This window comes from Pleurodeles waltl, chromosome 12 (genome assembly GCF_031143425.1).
Source record: "Pleurodeles waltl isolate 20211129_DDA chromosome 12, aPleWal1.hap1.20221129, whole genome shotgun sequence".
NCBI classification, from domain to species: Eukaryota; Metazoa; Chordata; class Amphibia; order Caudata; family Salamandridae; genus Pleurodeles; species Pleurodeles waltl.
This window is the reverse complement of record NC_090451.1, coordinates 546,674,663-546,695,258: the sequence shown is the minus strand read 5'-3', so window position 1 is coordinate 546,695,258 and position 20,596 is coordinate 546,674,663. Positions and strand designations below refer to the sequence as shown.

General features: G+C 45.6%; 1 protein-coding gene across 2 annotated transcripts in view; it reads right to left on the bottom strand.

Moving 5' to 3' along the window:
- Positions 1-20,596, bottom strand: part of CENPT (centromere protein T) — an 834,768-nt gene that overhangs the window by 266,140 nt on the left and 548,032 nt on the right. For both annotated transcript variants that reach the window (XM_069217597.1, XM_069217596.1), the window contains exon 13: positions 18,818-20,452. In XM_069217597.1, coding sequence (XP_069073698.1) covers positions 18,818-20,452 — 1,635 coding nt within the window. The remainder of the gene's footprint in view (positions 1-18,817; positions 20,453-20,596) is intronic.

Sequence of the window (20,596 nt, the reverse complement as noted above, 5' to 3'; positions counted from 1 at the left end):
CTAAAGTGCACTGGGTTCCTGCTAACCATGTTGGTCCCTACTGCCAGTGTTCCTTCCCCAAAACAAGACACCTGGTCACCTGATCCTCAAGTTGCCAGGTCCTTTAGCACCTCTGTAAGTCCCTAGTCAATGGTACCCCTGATACCTACGACATGAGTCCTGAAGAGGGCCCCTAGGAGCTGTAGCACAATTTGTGCCACTCTAAGGGAACCAGCACTAACTTCATACAAGCTGCCATTGCAAACTGCATGACAAGGTGTCCCAAATTTGAAAACATGACATGGTACACACTTGTGTGCCATGTCCCCTAAAATACTGCATGTAATATCTGTAAGTCACCCCTACAGCAAGCGTTACAGCGCTAAGGAAGGGTGCATTATATTATATGTGTGGGCATATCTGCAAGAGCAGATATGCCCCTGCTGTGTCTGTCAATTCTTAGACATAAGTGTGTAGTGAAGCCATTTTAAAAACATGTGCTGGACACTGGTCAATACGAGTTCCCCAGCTACATGATGGCTTCAGTGAAACTAGGAATGATTGGTATCAAACATCTCATCCTAAACCATCAGGGATTCCAGTAATGGATTTAATACATGCACCCAGAGGCCACCTTAGAGGTGTCCCCTGCAATCTTACCAACTGCTAGTGGGCTCATGGGCTAGCTCCAGCCAGACTGCCATCAGAAGATGAAAATCTGATCGCCAAGGGTGAGAGCCTTTGCTCTCTGGATGTCAGACACAAAAGCCTGCACTGGCAGGGGTGTTAACACACCCCTCCGAACAGGATGACCGATAAATCTGCATTCCAAGGCAGGAAGCATCAAAGAAGCCCAACGCTTTTGATGTGCAGAACAGGGCCCCATCTAGCACCTGGACAGGTGTGAAAATTAGCTGTGCAGGAGGTGGGTCGCATTTCCAGGGTAAACATACCTCTAGGGTGGGTCGCCTGAAGTGGACACAGCTTCAGGAATGCCGCCATCTTGTATGTGGTGGAATTTTGAAACTCTGGACAGGGTTATGCCCACTCACCAGAGAAGGTGGTCATCTAGAGGGTGTAGTAGCCCCAAGGGTAAGTAGCCCATTGGCTACTACCCTTCACTTCACTTAACATCCCCTAAATTGAGTATATAGGGAACCCCCTGATACCAGGACGTCAGATCTTTGCTGGAGACAAAAGAAGGAGTGGACAAGAAGCCTGCTGAACATATGAACCGAGGAGCATGACTGACTTTGCACCAACCCTGCCGGCCGGCCTGCCTGCTGCACCTGACCCTTGAGGAGCAACTGACCTGTTGTATCGCTGCAGTCTCCAAGAAACTGGGAGAGGTGCCAGTGCTTTGCAAATCACGAAGAAGAACTCCCCTGCATCTGCAGGCACCCAAGAAAGAACTGTGAGGATCGGGACCACCAAAAACCCGATGCCGGAAATCACCACTGCACTCAAGCCACCTAACTTGCGCTGAAGTGGGCAAACAGTGTCAGCATGATCCCCAGGCCATCCAGAGACTAAGCCCACCTTGAGTGCTGGTACTGGTACATCATAACCTCCGATGGTATCACCCACAGACGTGCTCACCCACATGCTCTAAGCACAGGAAGAGCACGATGCACACTATAGCCAGTCACTGGGCCTTTTAAGAACTGCGCACTGAGTTTACAACTGGCAGACACATGCTTATTCTGCATGTCCTGATGATGTACACAGAGAGAAAACCATCACCTTCTCCATGAACCTTATTAACCAATTGGAGGCTACTCAGTCGAGTAGTGACTAATACAGTAACAGGGGTTCCATCTTAGACCTTAGAAGCTGCCAATCTGCTGCGAAAGGTGGGGCATGGGATGGAAACTCCAGAACATAAATGGCCAAGTTACTTGGCTTTGGTAAAGCCTTACCTGGTAGATATAAAATCTAGTTGCAGACTCCTTACCTTAGAATCTACCCAGAAATCAGATTCTTCTACAGCAGTACCCCTTAGAGTCATTAGATGGCGTTGATCAGCTCCATGTCCGCCAGCGCCCACGCAGAATATGACATCTCAGGTCCTATACAGGAACAACCCTGGTGCACTGACGTCAGTTTCTTTCACAACTTTCCACACCAAAAGCGTAGAGCCATGAAGAAGATTGACCGCTGATCAGTGCTTAATTTGTGCTTGTTGTTTCTGGTGCTGAACACCGGCACTTATTTTTGAGGGCCGGGGCTTTTTTTTGGGCCTAAAGCATTTGCGGCGAGAAAAGACACATATGGGAAAGACGGAGAAAGGGAAAAACAAAAAAGCGTCACAAAGGGAGAAAGTAGAAAGCTGCTAGAGTGAGCTGAAGGGGCAGGAAGAAGCTGGAAATGTATTGGAGAGGCCAAAGATGGCTTCAGGATGACGCCGCCTCAGTATTCCGTGTTCCACATTTAAGTGCAGCAGTAGCGTGTTTAAGAGGAGGGCTTTGGGCACCGGCACGTTTTTATTTACAAATTAAGCACTGCCGCCGATGCGTCAAAACTAGGGTCGTAAAAGGTGAGTCCCTTGCCCTAGAAAACAGTTTGCAGAGTGGGGAGGATGGGTGGGTCTGCAACTAGATATTGTCTCTACCAGATAAGGCGTTACCGAAAGTAATTAACTTGTCCATTTGATAGAGAAATCTAGGTGCAGCTTCCTTACCTTGGAATAGATACTCAGGCAATTCTATCCCCAGAGATTGGTCTGTGAACGAAGATCACACTACAAAATCCTGCAGGGGCGAATGTTCAAAGTGCATGTCCTTACGGACCTGACTGTCCAGGCAGCAGTGTTTGATAAGCATGTGCAGAGATGCCCACATTGGTGTCTGACAGATGTCAAGGACTGGAAACTCGCCTGCTAATGCAGTGGTCGCAGGTTCAGCTCTTGTAGAATGAGTCCGCAAACCCTTAGGGGGTTGCTTCTTAACCAATGCGCAGCACATTTTAATGCAGAGTACAACCAATCTAGGGATGGTTCATTTCTCCACTGCGTGACTTTTCTTCACACCCACATAACCAACAAAGAGTTGGCCATCCATCCGGAACTCTTTAGTACGATCTAGGTAGAAAGCCAATGGTCTTTTTGGGTGCAGGCGGTGTATTCTCTCCTCTTTCTTAGAAGGATGCAGGGTGCGTAAAAAGTAGGCAAGGTAATGGATTGGCCTACATGGAAGGGCATAACGACTTTCGGTGGATAAGAGACCCTAGTGCACACCACCTTTTTGTCAGGATAGATGGAATGGTAGGGTGCCTTAGTTGACAATGCCTGCAGCTCACTCATCATGCAGGCAGATGTAATGGCCACAAGGAAGCCTGTTTTCAAAGTGAGAAGCCTGACGGGACAATTGTGGAGAGGCTTGAAAGGAGCGCACATCAGGAATGCCAGAATAAAATTCAAGACCCATTGGGGCATAACGAATGGGGAAGAAAGGAACATATGCTTAAGGCCTTTAAGGAACCTGTTTACAACAGGAGACTTAAACAACTGCTGCCGCTCAATCTCAATGTAAGAAGACGGAGACTGGACAGGTTTGAGTGGAGAACTCTCCCCTGCGACAGAAGATACACTATAAGGGTCAGTCGTATCAGAGGATTGATGGCCATGCTCAATGGCTCGGGATACCAGACTCTTCGTGCCCAGTCCGGAGCCACAAGGATTACTTGGGACCTACCGTTCTTCATCTTCTTGAGAACTCTGGGTAGAAGTGGTATGGCTGGAAAGGCGTACAGGAGGACTGACTTCCATTTGAGACGAAAAGCGTTGCAAAGCGAGTGCTGCCTTGGAAACTCCAACTCGCAATACTGCTGACATTCAGTGTTCTTTGCTGAGGCGAACCAAGGCTCTCCCCACTGCTAAAAGAGACCTTGCGCCACCTCCGGATGGAGACTCCATTTGTGATCGACTAAGCACTGTCAGCTGAGTTTGTCCGCTCCTGCATTGAGAGAACCTGCTTGATGTTTAATCACCAGTAAAATGTCCTGTTCCAGCCATGTCAAATGGCGCAGAGCTTCTTGACGAAGGGCTCACAACGTCACCCGCCCTGCTTGCTGCAGTACTACATTGCGGTGGTGTTGTCTGTAAACACCTGTACTGAGTTCCCTTTGACAGAGTAAAGAAATGCTTTCAATGCTAGTCTGACCGCCAGAGCTCCATCAGGTTGATGTGAAGCCTGGACTCTGCAGGAGGCCAGATCCCTCTGGCCTTCGCCTCTCCCAGGTGGCCTCCCCATCCCAGGAGTAACACATCTGTCACTAAGGTCAGAACTGGTTGGGGAAGGGAAAGGGATATGCCACAGGCCGAATCGTGGGTTGTCAGCCACCAATGGGGATCTGGTGCAGCTCCCTCCGAGATCTAGACCATGTCGGAGAGATTCCCATGATGCAGTGCCCACTGGAACTTCCGATCCCACATATGCCACCTGGCATGTGTCACCTGCAAAATTCAGAAGGTAATGAGGCCCAGCAGCCTCAGTCATCCGAAATCCAGGAGAGAGGCTGAAACATTGGTATCATAGCCTGAATATCCTGGTGGAGGAAGCTGACCTGGTGTGTGGTGGGTACCCAAGGTACTTGCACCTTATACCAGGTATCACCTATTAATGAAGTGTAAGCAGTGTCTAGAAGCCAGGATCACTAGAGGTAGCTGTGGATGAGCAGCCAAGGCTTATTCAAGAGACATGCAAAACCGCTGTAGTCACACAGCACTTACTCAAAGTACTAGAAGGGCAACCCTCCAATAGGAGGTAAGTAATACACTAAATATATACACTAGTAAACAGTGACAGACATAGAAAAGGTTAGAAACAGTGCAAATATCAATAAGCAACAGTGACCCTAGGTGGAGTCCAAACCATATCCTAAAAAAAATGGAGTGAGAACACAGGTAAGTGGAATGTGTAGAGGGGATCTGGGAGTACTAGAAAACCACAGAGATAAGTAACACAATACCCCCCAACGACCAGGAAAGCAGGAGTAAATCACTGGAGTTTCCCCAAACCACCCAAAAGGAAGGAAAAGACACCCAGACAGGACTGCAAGAAGCCAGCGGTGGATTCCTGGAAAGGAAGACCTATGGAGAGAGGAGACCAACTCCAAGAGTCACAGTGGAGTCCAGGAGAAGTAGGAGCTACTACCCACCCAGCTCTACTTAAAGGAGTTTGTCGATGGTGATGAAGATCAGGTCAGCACTGCAGTCTTGAAGCAGGAGAAGAGTTCCTGATGGATGCAGAAGATGTCCCATGCTGCAGTGAAGACTGCAGACAGGTCTTTGTGCAGGAATTCCACCAACAAGCCTTGGCAAAGGCAAATTCACTGTTAGTGGAAAAGTGGAGCTGCCGGGGACCAGCAAAGACCAGGAGGATTCAACCCAGAAAGGGGTGTCAGATGGGACCCTCAGCGACACAGATAGCCCACAAGAGCAAAGGCAGCACCCACAGGAGTCCCACGGGACGAAGACACAGAAGTTGCAGAAAGAGCCCACGCAGCACTACAAGAAAGGGTCCCACACCGCAGGAGAACCACGCAGAAGGCTGTGTGCCGCAGGAAAGATTCCTGGGGCTGGAGCTCCACATTGCCTGAAGATCCCTTGGAGGAGATGCATACAAGCCTTGGCAGCTGCAAGAGACTGTGCACAGGGATACTGTCCTGCGTGGAAAGGCAAGGGCTTACCTCCACCAAAGTTGGACAGCTGATAGAGAGGACCAAGAGGACTACTTTGGACCACCATCCATGATGCAGGATCCACACAGCTCAAGATGAGGGGAGATCCATGCAGCCTGTCGGCATTGCAACAGGTGCCTGCAGATACAGGGAAGTGACTCCTTCGCGCCAAGGGAGATTCTTTCTTTCTTCTAGTGCAGACTGAAGACACGCCACCCTCAGTGGATGCACAGCCATTGGAAATGTTGCAGTTGCTGGCAGGAGTCCTAGAAACAATGTTGCAGAAGAATTCTTCTCGGAGGCAGATTGTCGGGTCCTGGAGGGTCCAGTTGCAGTTCTGGAGGCCAGAAGTTGAAATGAAGGTTGCAGAGGAATCCTGCTAGCCGATTCTGAGGACCCACCCAAGAGAGCGTCCCTAAATAGCCCTGAAAGGGGGATTGCTTATCTAGCCAGGTAAGCACCTATCAGGAAGGGGCTCTGATGTCACCTGCCTGGCCACTCAGATGCTCCCAGAGTTCCCTGCCAATCACGGAAACAAGATGGCAGAACTCAGGGACCCTCTGAAGGAGCTCTGAGCACTACCACTGTGGGGGAGGGTGATAGACAGGAGATTGGTTACTCCCCTTTCCATTGTCCAGTTTTGCGCCAGAGCAGGGCCTGGGGTCCCTGAACAGTTGTGGACTGGTTTATGCACGGAGGGCACCAAATGTGCCCTTCAAAGCATACCACTGGCTTCGGGAGGCTACCCCTCCCAAGCCAGTCACACATATTTCCAAAGGGAGAGGTGTTACCTTCCTCTCCCGAAAGAGATCCTTTGTTCTGCCTTCCTGGGCTTGATCAGATCAAGCAGCAGGAGGGAAAAAACCTGTCTGAGTTGTGGCAGCAGCTTGGGCTGCCCAGAAAAACCTAGAAGACTGGCGGTGCAATGCTGGGAGTCCTTTAAGGAGCCCCCAGAGTGCATGGAATCATACTTCCAATACTTGCAGCAGTATTGGGGTATGATTCCAACATGTTTGATACCAAACATGCCTAGGTTTGGAGTTACCATTATGTAGCTGGAAATAGGTAGTGACCTATGTCCAGTACACGCATAAAATGGCGTCCCTACACTCACGAAGTCCAGGAGAATGAAACTGGAGTTCGTGGGGGTACCTCTGCTAGTGCAGGGGTTCCCTCACACACAGGTACTTGCACCCTGCCCTCTGGGTTAGGAGGGTCTGCCATAGGGGTGTCTTACAGTGACCTGGTGTAGTGACCTGGTAGTGAAAGGGTGCATGCACCCTTTCACGCAGGCTGCAATGGCAGGCCTGCAGAACACTTTGCATGGGCTCCCTATGGGTGGCCTAATACATGTTGCAGCCCATAGGGATCCCCTGGTACCCCAACGCCTTGGGTACCACATACTAGGGACTTGCATGGCGGTATCAGTATTCCAAATGTGGGGTGAAAAGGTTTCAGCAACCATGTTTAAAATGAGAGCGCATAATCACTGGTGTCCTGATTAGCAGGATCCCAGTGAACACAGTCAAACACACTGACAAACAGGCAAAACCATGCTAGAAAGAGGTTACTTTCCTACACCTGCACCCGCCACTTGGGAGGATAAGCCCGAAACTGCACTGTGTCCAAAAGAGCTTAGATGTAAGGAAGTTTCTGAGAGGGAATCAGGTGTGACTTGTTTATAGTGAATCCCAGCTAATGCAGGAAGTCCGCCATAGTCTGGTAGTAGGAGACAACAACCTGGGATGAGCCCCCCTTTAACAGGCTGCCATCGAGATAGGCTAAGACTGTAACCCCTGTGTGTGCTGATGAGCTGCGGGCATCTCCTTGGTGAACACTCAAGGGGCGCTATTAAGGCCAAAGGGGAGCCCAATGAGTTGAAAATGCCTGTGCCTACCGTGAAACACAAGTAATGGCTGTGGGCAGGCAGTGCGGGGATGCAATAAATGGCATCCTGGAAGTCTAATGTTACCATCCACTCTCCTGGATCCAGGACAGACAGAACCTGAGTCAGAGAGAGCATTTTGAACTTCTCCCTGAGAAAGATTTAGGGAACACATGTCTAGGATAGGGTGGAGACCCTTATCTCTTTTGGCTACAAGGGAGTAGACGGAATGAGAATAACAACCTAATTTTGGCACTGGGACCCTCTCTATGGCTCCCTTGGCCAAGAGAGCTGTAACTTCCTCTTGGAGAAGTGCCAAGTGACCCTCCGTCATCGGATCGTAGGAACGGGACATGGATGGAGGGGGTAGTCTCAAAGAGGAGGGAGTAGCCCCTTTGTAATATCTCTAAAACCCATCTGTCTGGATGGCCAGCAGTGCAGGTGATGGCGAATCCTGCCTCCAACTGGTCCTTGGTGGGAAAGAGTCAAACTAGGAAGGTTTGTAGGCAGCTGCAGAGCGAGGGTATGGCAGACCAGCCAAATTGCTGGCTCCCTGATCCACGAGGGAGATGAGGGCGGTAGATTCCACGTCCCCAGCCATGCAGAGTCTGGGCAGCATGTGCGGCACGGTGGCTTGATGGGAACTGATGTGGCTGGGCACCACTTCCACAGCCACGAATGGGGCGAAAAGCAGACTGAGGAGAACGAGGGGCCACCACGAGAATCCTTGAATTGCTCGAGGGCTGAGTCTGCTTTTTCCCAAAAGAGACAGGTGCCACCAAAGGCTTTGTCCATAAGATTGGAGTGAACACCCACCGAAAAGCCACACGCCCTCAACCAGGCATGATGCTGGAGAGGTACTGTTGATGCAACCGCTCTGCCCAGTGTGGTGGTCCAGGCCACATCGGATCGTTAACTGTGCTGCGTCTCTCCCATTAGCAACTGCTGGGGAAATTACAGCCCAGGCCTCCTCCGGGACCTGTGGCAGCACTTGTGCAACGGTATCCCAAAGCGTGTGGGAATAATGACCAAAAAGAAGTGCGGTGTCCATGGACCACAATGCCAGGCTGGTGTAAGAAAACATAATCTTCTCAAGTGTGTCCAGCTTCTCAGGTTCCCTATCCAAGGGTGCGGAAGGGAACGTGACATGGGAGGTGTAGGCTTAGATAATCAAGCTCTCAGGATTGGGATGTTGCATCAGGAAACCTGGGTCACCCGGTTCAGTGTGATAGCACCAATTGTCCTAGTCACAGGAGCCCCTGTGCTTTGTTTGGACCAGGTACCAAAGTATGACTTCCGTAAAGGCTTCATTAAGGGAAGCAGGGTTTCCGAGGATGAAGCTCCAGGCTGAAGCATCTGTCAGAAGGTTAGTCCTGACTGCCCCAAAGACAGCTCAAGGTCGAGCACCTCGGCCACTCTCCGCAGCACCATAGAATATGAAGCTCCCTCCTCTGTAGCCACAGTGGGGGATGGAGCATGCCAGTAACTGGGGAGGTATCCAGTCCACTGGCTTCACACCCAGGTCCATACGCCAGTCCATGCGATCTTGGAACTGGTATTCTTAAGGATCCTAGACCCGTCCTTTCCTCACTGTAACATAGCCCATAGGAATAAGGCTAAGGATCCATAATAGGGGACAACACCCATCTGACTCCCTGTCTGATTCGGCAATGAGGATCGGGCAGCACCGTCCAGGGGACAAGCACCACCACATATTTATGTATAAAAGCTTTCTTAGATCTTATGTACCTAAAAATAATAACAGAAATTGCCCCAGAGATAATTTTAAAAAATTGCCCGAAGGATTCAACTTTCCTAAATAAAACTAAAAATTTAAAAGTTAGTCGCCGAGATGCAGCACCAACATTTCCAATAAAATGTTTAGATTTTTGCATATTTTTTCAATATAAAAGAATTATTTCATGTTTGAAATTTAAATTGTGCAAACTGCTTGAGGGTACCTGGCTTCCAGTAATGTTTCACTGGTGGTCCCCAGGAGTAAAAAGGTTAGGAACCACAGGTGTACAACAAATAAGAACTTTCTTATGTAGGGATTACATTTAAAAATATTTGACCCATGCAAAGGTTGCCAAAATTCTTACAGTGAACAAATTTAGTCTTGAGGGAACAGAGGATTCATTTGCAGCAGTTAACAATATGTTGTCAGGAGTGTGGAATTTTATAAAATGTCTAATTGTCCATGGGACAGTTTGTGTCATCAGTCTACTTGTCCTGTAAGAACACATGCATATTTTCCTCCTGCTAAAATGGTGTTTACAAATATTGTCTAGGAGTTCGATTTCCTGGTCTGCCTCATTAAATGCTAGCTCATGCATAAAAGCTGTAAATCTGCACTAATGCAGTAACAGATACCATGGGTGCACTTTGTGATTTTCTTTAAGAATTCTGCCATAAACTGGTTACCACAGACCTTTTGTTATTTTAATTCTGTCTCTCTGTTTATTGACTGGCTTTAGTGGTAGAGACACCATTCTGCTCTTCCATACGAAGCATATTGGCACAAAAGTAGTTTTGGCACAAAGTAGTTTTGTTCATGCCAGGAACTACTGTGGCAATGTGTAACTTTGATGAAAAGGTTACATTGATTTTTCCGTTATGAATATAAATTTGGGAAATACCACCATGCATCCGCACATTTTACTAAATGATGCTTCAAAGAAATGACACCTAAAATATCATGGTAGTTTAGCAGAATGTTTCTTTCCTAGTTACATTGTTTGTGAAGATATTTTGAAAGCAAGGAATAGCACATTTTGCTTTCAAGCTTCTGCAGATATTTGCATCTGATGAGAGAGCATTCTGGAAGAATTGTGCTGGGCATTTGTTTACGGTAATTCCAACCCCTGGTTGTGTATTTCTTCATAGCTCTATAGAGTACATACTAATAATTTAGTCATGTTCAATGACAGAAGAGTTACTATGTGCTGAATTGTAAATAATATAAGGAAATAATAGATATATAATAATGTGGGTTCTTGTTGGGCTGTAGAGTGAGTTAGTTATGTGATAAACTTCTACTAAGGTGTATTGATATTTAAAATAAACATATTAGTGCAGTAATAATAATTACACATGACGTGTTAGTGACTGATCGATTTCACTTAATAAGAGGCTAAAAGAAAATAACACAAGTGGATGTTTAAACATCTGCAGTACATGTAGTATGTTGAAGTCATGTGAGTGCAACCAGGGTGTCAAAAGGGCAATGAATGGGTAAAAATGCAGCACATTTGTGACAAATGTGTTTTATTTTTATTGTATTTTATTTTATGCACTTATCTGCGAGGTCCCTGTATTAAATTGTGGCAGTTAAGATTACCTTCCCCATTTCTGAAAACCACAGACTCTGGGCATGGCTCCAAGGGCAAAGCCACGGATTTTTGCGATATGTTACCATGACGGACCAAGTAGAATTGTAAAATAAATGTACAGCTGAATGTTACAGTTAATTTTAAAATGTATAGGATTTTTTTATATACACCCTGGACGCAGGATGTATGTATCTACGTATATATATATGTGCATATAATTGGCGGCAGGAGGAGTATTTTTCTATCCATGTTTTTTCCTAGGTTTCAGAACATGGACGAGAAGATGTGGTTTCTGTATCCGTCTGTCTATGTTACGTTTTATGTTTTCATAATTAATGGGAGTCTTCCGTGGTACATCTTAATGTGCACAGTGACATGGATTGCCTTCATGTGTTGGTAGATTGCAACTAAATATTCTCCAAACTGGTTTTGGGTATTGAACATACCTATGTTAGGATAGAGTTATTACTACCTTAGGATGTGCTATGTAGTACTGCAATACAGCTATTAGTAATATACTTCTGATGATGAGGGTGCCAAATATAAATAAATAAAATAAATATAATATCTTAAAGGAACATCAGCATTTCAGAACATCACACTTGTACGAGAAAGGGGAAGTGACTTCTGATGGCGGTGATGCCTGCAAAGTCCCAACCCTTCCAGCATTTATGCAGATATTCTGTGTGTTGAAATAGAATAATAGGATACAATGCTATGTTCCAAAAATACTGGCTGTATACCAGTGTAACATGTGTTTTCTCCTGACCTTTGGATCACCATTTGTTTGGTGAAATAGTTTGTGTGAATATTCCACTGTTACTGAGTGTAACTGTTATTTATTTTTTGAGTGTTGATTTCAGTTTAAGAGTGTGCTAGTTAACCCATAAACCAGTCAGATATGTCCTTTTATAGAATTTTGGGCATCTGCTGAGCGGTTCTAGATTGATGCACTACCGCTTGCTTCATTGGTCAAGAAAGGCACCCTTGACAAAGATGTCAAACTGAGCACCGACAGAAATACTGTTTGACTGGCCTATGAACATGTCTGGTGGTGAGAAGTTATTATCTGATAAGACATTTTGACAGCAGTTTGCCTTACCTTCAGCATTAGGTGCTGCAGGCCCTTCCTGGCTGGACAACACTACCTGGACATGATCTCCAACAGGGAGATTGGGCTTGGGTCACCTGAAAAGTAGGAAGGACTGACCTCCTGGATCCACAGCTATTGCACCAAGAAGGTACACCACCGGAACACAACTGCATCCTGGAGACTGGGTGTGGGTAAAGGCCACACCAGACGTCAATGCCTTCAACCACGGTGGAAAGGACCACACCAAGTCCTGTTGACAACAGCCACAGCAGTCAAGTGTGAGGGCATCACATCCTGGGTCCATACCTCACACACCAAGAAGGCCGCTGGACCAAAGGACGACCAGCCACCAACAAAATTGCCAACAAGAGTAATGCCAACTTCACCACAGCGGTACAACCTTCATTCAACAAGCTCCACCAGCCAACACTGACGGAACTGCTCGTGCTACACTCCCACAGGAGTCGGAGAGTGTAAGCGAGTTCCACGGTACACCAGAACATTGTTTTTGGACTGCTCGTGCTGCAACTCCACAGGAGTCGGAGGGTGCAAGCGGGTCCTTCAAGACACCAGGATACTCTTTCAGAACTGCTCGTGCTACTCTCCACAGGAGTCGGAGAGACAAGCAAGGCCACTTAAGTATTAAAGACATCAGGATATAAATGAACAGAATACTAAAAGTCAGCTAGAAAAATTTGCACCAAGAGGTGCAGATCCCAGTCCTACGGAAGCGGCTGGTCACTAGGATCAGTGCGGCTTGTAGCCCCATTGGGAGGTGCCTCTTCCAATTAGGAATATAGCAAAAATAGGACAAAAGGGCCATCCCTCGGGTCAGTGGACTATCGCACCCAACTCCCTTAGAACTGGACATTGGGATTCATCCCTTTATACTCTGCATAACTACAAGTGTCAAATAGCATTCAACGTCGCCCCGAAAATATACAGAAGTAATAGACTACTCGTGTGGCACTCCTACAGGAATAAGGAGGTACCAAAGGTTACATACCAATAGAACTGGTTTCAAGTGCTAGCCACATCCGACCACACCCCATAAGGCGACATGGATTTCAGATTACAACATAAGAAAAAGAAGCAGAAGAAGTGGCCCGTGGTGGTCACAGCATTACTCACCCCGGTAGCAGCTATAGTACTAACAACAATCCTGATAGTATATAAATACGACATACATATTCCATGGCTCGACCAGGAACACTACATCCCCAAAAGTGGCCAAGGTGAAAGAGCAACCGGTGGTGAGAACAACAATATCTCAAAACAACATGAGAGGGTGGAGGATCAAACAAAATGGGTGAAATATACAAAATGGAAAGAAGATGGAGAAGATTATAAGGACAATACATTTGTGCAAATGGTATCAATGTACAAAGAACTAGCAAATGTGTCTGATTGTTTTATATGTACCCACCTACCGACCACTAGCCAGGAGAAAAGAAATTACACTCAAATGCCCCTCACAGAATTCGTGGAATGTAACATATTAGATAATATGTTAGGGGGAAATTTAAAAGGAATGAGAACAAGGAAAAGAGAAAAGGAGAGATTAAGAGAAAATATAAACAAAGGAGAAATGAGGAGAAAAAGGGATGACTATGGTTTGGAAGATGAACCTTATGTAGGTGAAATGCAAGGAAAATTGGTAGAAAGTGTGTAAAATAAATTGAAGGAAGAAGATAGAAAGAGAAGAAAGAAGTGTAGGAGATTAGATCCGAAGAAAGAAAAAGAGAATTTATTGAATGCATTTACAACAGAAAGAGGGAAGGGTTACACTGAAAGGGATCGTGGCTCAGAACAACGAATACCATGCCTGGCCATAGATACAGAAATAAAGGCACCATGGTGTTTCCAATACTCAAGAGGTAACGCAGACACTAGCAAAAACGGAATTGATGTGGGACATAGTATTTGCAATACAACATTGAGCCTGGACTACAAAAAAAATGACACAACAGGCTTGTCCATAGGCCTGACACCTCCCAAAGGAATATTTATTATATGTGGGACATCAGCATTTTTTAAATTGCCAGCAGGATGGCAAGGTACCTGCTACCTAGCATTCATGCTACCAAAAATGGCGCATAGAACAGAATTACAGAAGGGGGGAAAAGAGAACACTTGGCGGGGTGCGCAGGAAGAGGACACCAACGTGGGTGGATGAGGTAATAGTAATATAGGGGACCATAGTGATGCGATTAGGGATAGCACACTCACAATATGAAATTCACAGATTCGCCGAATTAGTGGAAGGGCTAGCCAGCAACACCGCAGCAGCCTTAGGGAACATCACTGAGGAACTCGGAGACATGAGGGCACTTGTAATCCAGAATAGGCATGTGCTAGACACCCTCCTGGCAAAAGAGGGAGGGGTCGGTGCCGTGATCCATCAGGAATGCTGCGTGTATACACCGGATAACAGTGGGAATATAAGAAAGGAAATAGAGGAAATAAAGAAGGTAGCAGAAGGAGCTGGGAAAGTGGCAGATGGGAGAGACGTTGGAGGAATGCTGGATCGAATAGCAGCATGGTTCAGGGGTTGGGGTACCTGGTTGGTAGAGGTACTAGCGATAAGGATCGTGGCACTGATAACGATATGTGTGCTCATACCAGTTTGTCCATCCTTCCTGGCCCTACTCTTGAAAAAAAACTTGTCACCAGAAACACACACATTATCGAAGAAAAAGATAGAAGGATGACAACAGGGACGAGCAAGAGGTATAAATGAGAGCAATACACCATGACCCTTAGATTTGTCATTGAGTATCAGAGGGCGGAATGTGGAATCGCATGTTACAGTTCATAGGTATGCTATGCCTAGTGGCCCCTGTGATACACAATGACAATCTCTGCACAGGCCTATCATTAAGTAAAGAGGCCTACAAATGTAATTCGCTACTGCTAGGAACGCATTATGTTGCAAGGCTTGCTCTCTGAACAGCCATCATGAAATATCATCGTCATTGAATGCTAGCTGAAGCAATCTCCCTTCTGGAAAGTACCAGTCTGAGTACGTGATGTTCTCAAGTTCTGTCACAAGATGGACCATGTGATATTAGGCACGTAGGTCACCTTGTGTAAAATCATTTTCTATGCTTTTTGTTACTATATTTGGCATGATAGGAAAAACTACCTTCAGCCATAATGGAGAAATAGTCATACGTCAATCATACGTCAATGCCAAAGAACCAATAAGACGTTGAATTATGTTTGTGGTTTAATACTATAAAAGATCGTGTATTACTTCCTAGTATTAGGCTGTTTGTGTACAACTAGTACAGAGCATCCTCCATGTACATGTCTTTCTAGTCTATCCCTAATAAATTCTTTGTTTATCTAGAAAGAGCTGGCTAATGGTCGTTTGTATCCTAAATGGGTGCTGAATAATTAGGCTTCTACATGTCTACACCGGGAAAGGCACCTGGAAAGGTTGAATGGGTACTACAGATGTCAGTCCAGATCTGGGAACGGATCCATGGCTGCCACTCGGAGCTAAGGCTGAAGCTGCTAGCGCGGAACCCGAAGGGGGTCCCTTCTGACGCCCAAAGGTGCGCCAGAACCCAAATTTGGATCCTGACAGAAGAGGACCTGCAAAGGAAGGGGACCAAGTCCAATTCGAGATGGAGCGACCGGTTGTGACAGGAGCCACTACCCACTCTTCTGTGGATGCATGACCAGGTGGACGAAGAAGGTCAGCAGTGCAGCACAGGAGCTGAAGAGGAGTCTCAGAAGTGATGCAAGTGATGTCCCACATCAGCGGTTGAGATGCAGTCGGTCAGTGGTACTGGAAAACCACCAACAAATCTTGGCAAATGCAAGAGACTGAGGAGGAGGTTTGGAAGACTGAAGAGTACCAGCAAGGTCAAGGGGACTCGACCCAAGAAAGGGAGTCCAGGGTGACCCTCAGCAGCTCGGAGAGTCACAAGAAGAGGAGGCAGCTCCCACAGGCAATCCACTGGCAGCAGGCAGAGGAGTCGCTGTGAGGCTCCCTCAACACACATGAAGAGTAGTCCAACGTCAATGGAGCAGCAGGCAGAAGACTGTGCTTTGCAGGAAATAGTGCTGGGGGCTGGGGCTACACGGAGCTGAAGATCCCTTGGGGGAGGTAGCTGCAAGAGTCGTGGCGCACAGGGGTACTGTCCTGCAAGGAGAGGCAAGGGCTTACCGTCTCCCAAGTTGGACAGCTGGCAGAGAGGACCAAGGGGACCACTCCAGACCACTACCTGTTATGCAGGATACATGCAGCTCCGGAGGAGAGAAGATCCAAGCAGCCGGTCGTTGTAGTAGTTGGTGCCTGTGGATGCAGAGGAGTGACTCCTTCACGCCAAAGGAGATTCCTTCTTACTTCTTGTGCAGGCTGAAGACTTGCCGCCCTCAGAGGATGCACAGCTGGGGAAATGTTGCAGCTGCTGCAAGGAACCGGAGAAAAGATGTTACAGAGCAGAGTCGTCACTGTAGTTGCAGACTGTCAGTTCCTGGAGGGTCCAGTTGCAGTCCCAGTGGACAGAAGATGAAGTAAGCAATACAGAGGATTCCTGCTAGAATCATGGAAGTCGAATCTGAGGACCCACCCAAGAGGGAGATCCTATATAGCACAGAAAGGGGGATTGGTCATACAGCAGGGTGACCACCTATCAGGAGGGGGCTGTGACATCACCTGCCTGACCTGGCCACTCACATGCTCCCAGGGGCCTCTGCCAACCTAGGATTCCAGATGGCAGAATCGAGTGGCCATCTAGAGGAGCTCTGGGCACCTCATGTAGCTTCCACCCACCCACCCACCCACTGCTGCTCCCCTCTGCATCCCTAAGTTGCTTCGGCTCGCACTCAGTGTTGCTTCTCCTGCCACTTCCCTCTACTCCGTGTTGACCACTCAAATTGCGTTCTTCAACCACATCCAACTCTGATCTGTATACAAAAAGGAATAAAAGCTTTCACCTTTTTATTGGTGAATGCATGCTTGATGCACACCCCTACAAAATGATGCAGCCAGCATCACAGGCAAAGCCAATACATCCAAAAGGCGATATCTATTGGCTATGTCAGTGCTCGTTCCCTATTGTTATTATCTCTCTTTCTGTCCCCGTCTCTTATTTCTCCTTCTCTTGTTCTCACTTTAAATGACGCATTGGGCAGCCCTTTGCCAACACCCATTTTTCCGTTAGTTTTCTTTATGAGATGTTGTCTGCAGACAAAAGAGGCGCTTAAAGCACTCAGCATTATAGTGGCCCAAAAGCAGTCTCCGCTGAAGTTAAGTAGGGAGTTTAGGTCGCCACTGTAATCGCGCAGTGACTGTTTTGAATTCATGAGGGCGAACAGAATTCGCATAACTTTTCTGCTACTATGGGGCTCATCTCTCGATATTAAAACTGACAGCGCATATTTAAAGGTTTAAGGAATGAGCTTGCTGAAAAAATTATATTGTAAACTTAAGTTAAAGAAATGATATTTCTGATATGAACAAATAACCTAGTCTTTTGTGGCCTCAAGACCTCTGAAAACCCCGTCACGAAACTGGAAGGAAGTTGGTTCTGATCCGCTGTTAAGGTGCTGGATTTGAGCTACGATAAGCTTAACATTGATGGAATATATATATATATATATATATATATATATATATATATATATATATAGAGAGAGAGAGAGAGATTTTTTTTTTACAGCCTGCACAAGAAGATTAAATATAGTACGCAATATGAACGGATTAAAAAAAAAAAAAAAAAAAAAACAGTCACATTTAAATTCACGGTTCAAAGTTTGGTTAGTGTAGCATTTACATATTTAGTATTGCGTGCTCGTCTTCCCTACCTTTATTTTTATAATACCTGTTATGCTCATGCGTGCACTCCTTAGAGTAGTGATGAGTCAGCAGACAGATGAAAAGAATGGACTAACATTGTTCGTTACTTTCACTTTATGCAAATATTACAGTATTGAGAAAGACTTATATGCCAGCTACATGTATGCACACACTCCAAATTGAATGACTAATTATTTAACAAACATATCATAAACTTTTTGCAGGTTGTTCAATTATTTTTTTTTTACTGACATTTTTGGAGCAAGAGAAAAACAGTGGTGAGGAAACTAACAATACAATAAGCAAACAAGCAGCATTTGTTTTTGTTTTTAAAGAAAACCCAGGTTAAACACCATCCACATATGGGGAACTGTGGAACACTCCAAAAATGTAGAGTGGAGATCAAATAAACTTCACTATCTGCTGGGAAACATAAGTGATCCCTGTGGTCACTAAAGGTTCTCGGTGCTATGCCTGTATACCTTAGCTCTGTTATTTTCTTAAATTGGTACCCCTAAATTCTTGAGTTAAAATACGAAGAAAGGTGAATCTGAAAATTCATTCCACTCTGCACCCTATGACCTGAAATATTTTGGAGTTGATGCCAATAAATGTTTAATTAACTAAAAAGCAATTGCTAGAAGGTTGTGCTCTCAAAAAAAGCAAATAAATTGTCAAGCCACTTATGTCCAGTTACTTGCAACCATAGATGAATTCACTGCTAATGTTATTAAACTTAACCAGGATGCCAGTCAACTCTTCATAAATCCACAATTAAAAATTAAAGATTAGACAAGCAAATGTCACTCTGGGATATTTGAAAAGAAACAGATCCAGAAAAAACTGTCAGGGTGTCTGTGTTGGGGGAGGATATTAAAAATGGAGACATGAAGACATTCTTGATGGTGAAAACATGGTTGTCACAGTTTGACGTCACCTTAATTGTTTTCACTTCATAAGATAGCACTGCTGTCAGTTAAGGAATATTACTACATAAAATGTATTCAATTATAAAATAATCCTTATTATCATCTTACCTTTTCTTTCATCCCTGATGGTGTTTTCTTCAATTCTCTCAACTGTCTGCACTTCCATTTCGGGAAACTCGTCTTCTTCCTCTTCTGAGGATTCTCCCTCTGTGGGACTCTCATTTTGTACCTCTGCACCCTCCTCAAATTCCTCACTTTCCATCAATGACACATCCCCTTCCCCAGGAGTTTCCTTTTCTTCATCTCCATTGGTCTGCTCTTCCAATTCGCCCATGCTGGTGTCTTCCACTTCTTGCTCTTCCTCAAAGGTTTGCTCATCCACCTCCCCATTCTCTTGTGTTTGTTCATCAAAACTCTGCACTTTAGGACAGGGTTCATCCTCAGCTTCAATTTTTGTCTCCATTTCAGCTTCCTGTGAAGCAGATTCTTCCATCATGGCATACTTTTTTTCTACACCATATGTGGAAGCATTCTCATCCATTTTGTTGGGGATTTTTCCGTCTTCAGTATTCTCGTTTTGGATCTCCGGTGCCACTTCAAAGACCCTACTTTTCATCAGCACTATTCCAGTGTGTCTTCGAGTTTTATTTTCTTTGTCTTCAAAGGTTTGCTCACCCACTCCCATCTCCTCCAAGTTGATGTTTTCAACTTCCTGGTCTTCTAAGCCATTAACAGCCTGCTTGTTAATAATCTCTTCTTCTTCTTCTTCTTCTTCTTCAGAACTTAACTTACCCACATCCTCAATAGGCTTGGCTTCCACTTCAACAGTAAAAGGATATTCCATATCATTGACTGACCTTTCCTTCACCACATATTGGGGATCATTCTCTTGTGAATTAATTTTGGGAACATCATTTACTTCCCCTTCTGGGGTTTCTTCATTTTCAAGACTCTCTTCCTGTACTTGCCAAACGTCCTCAATGTTCTCACTTCCTGCAACCTGCACTTCAATTTTCCAATGATCTTCATTTTCTTCTTCCTTATAAGTCTGCATTCCCCTTTCTCCCTCCTCCTTCTCCAAGGTTGTCTCTTCGACTTCCTGCTCTTCCTCAAAGCTTGGTTCTTCCACTGCAGCCTTCGCCTGGGTCTGCTCCTTAAAACGTTCAACAACATATTTGGTAAAATTATTTTCCTCTTTAATCTCACTGGAAGCATGCTCTTCCTTTTTCAAAGACTGGGAAGCAGGATTTTGCTCATTTATCATTTCAAATGAAGAGTCTACATCATCCTCCAATTTAGAGGCGGAGTCTTCCTCCTCACAGCTCTCTGAAATAGGCTCTTCTGCCCCTGCATCCTCAGAAACAACTATCTCAGTTACCATATCAAAAGCATCAACCAACATACTAGGAGCAGAACCTTCCTCCTCCACCGCTTCAGGATCAGGATGGTGCATTATAATGATCTCTGATAAATGTTCTTCCTCATCTGCAGTGGTCGGTTTATTAGCTGTGCTGAAGGTCAGCTTATCAAACCCCTTGAAATGCTTGCCTTCTTTTTCATCTAAAAGTTCGAACTCTGACTCCTGAGTCTGCCAACTTTTCATGGCATGGTCCATATCTTCATTATCTCTAGTTTCAGCTCTACCCTGAGACTCTTTCTGGGCAGAAGTTTCAGTTTTGTGCTTCAGTCTTTTGTTAGGAGGAGCAGATGGCACGGTGTACATGGCTCCAAGACTCTGAAAAACTTAACATTTACAGAAATTGGTTTAGAAATGAGATCCATAGTAAATGTTTCACCATTTATTCCTAGTAACAAGAGCATGAGGCAAAAAGCACAGAATGTCTTAAACAGTTTCATTTGTACACTAATACATCAATCACTGAAATT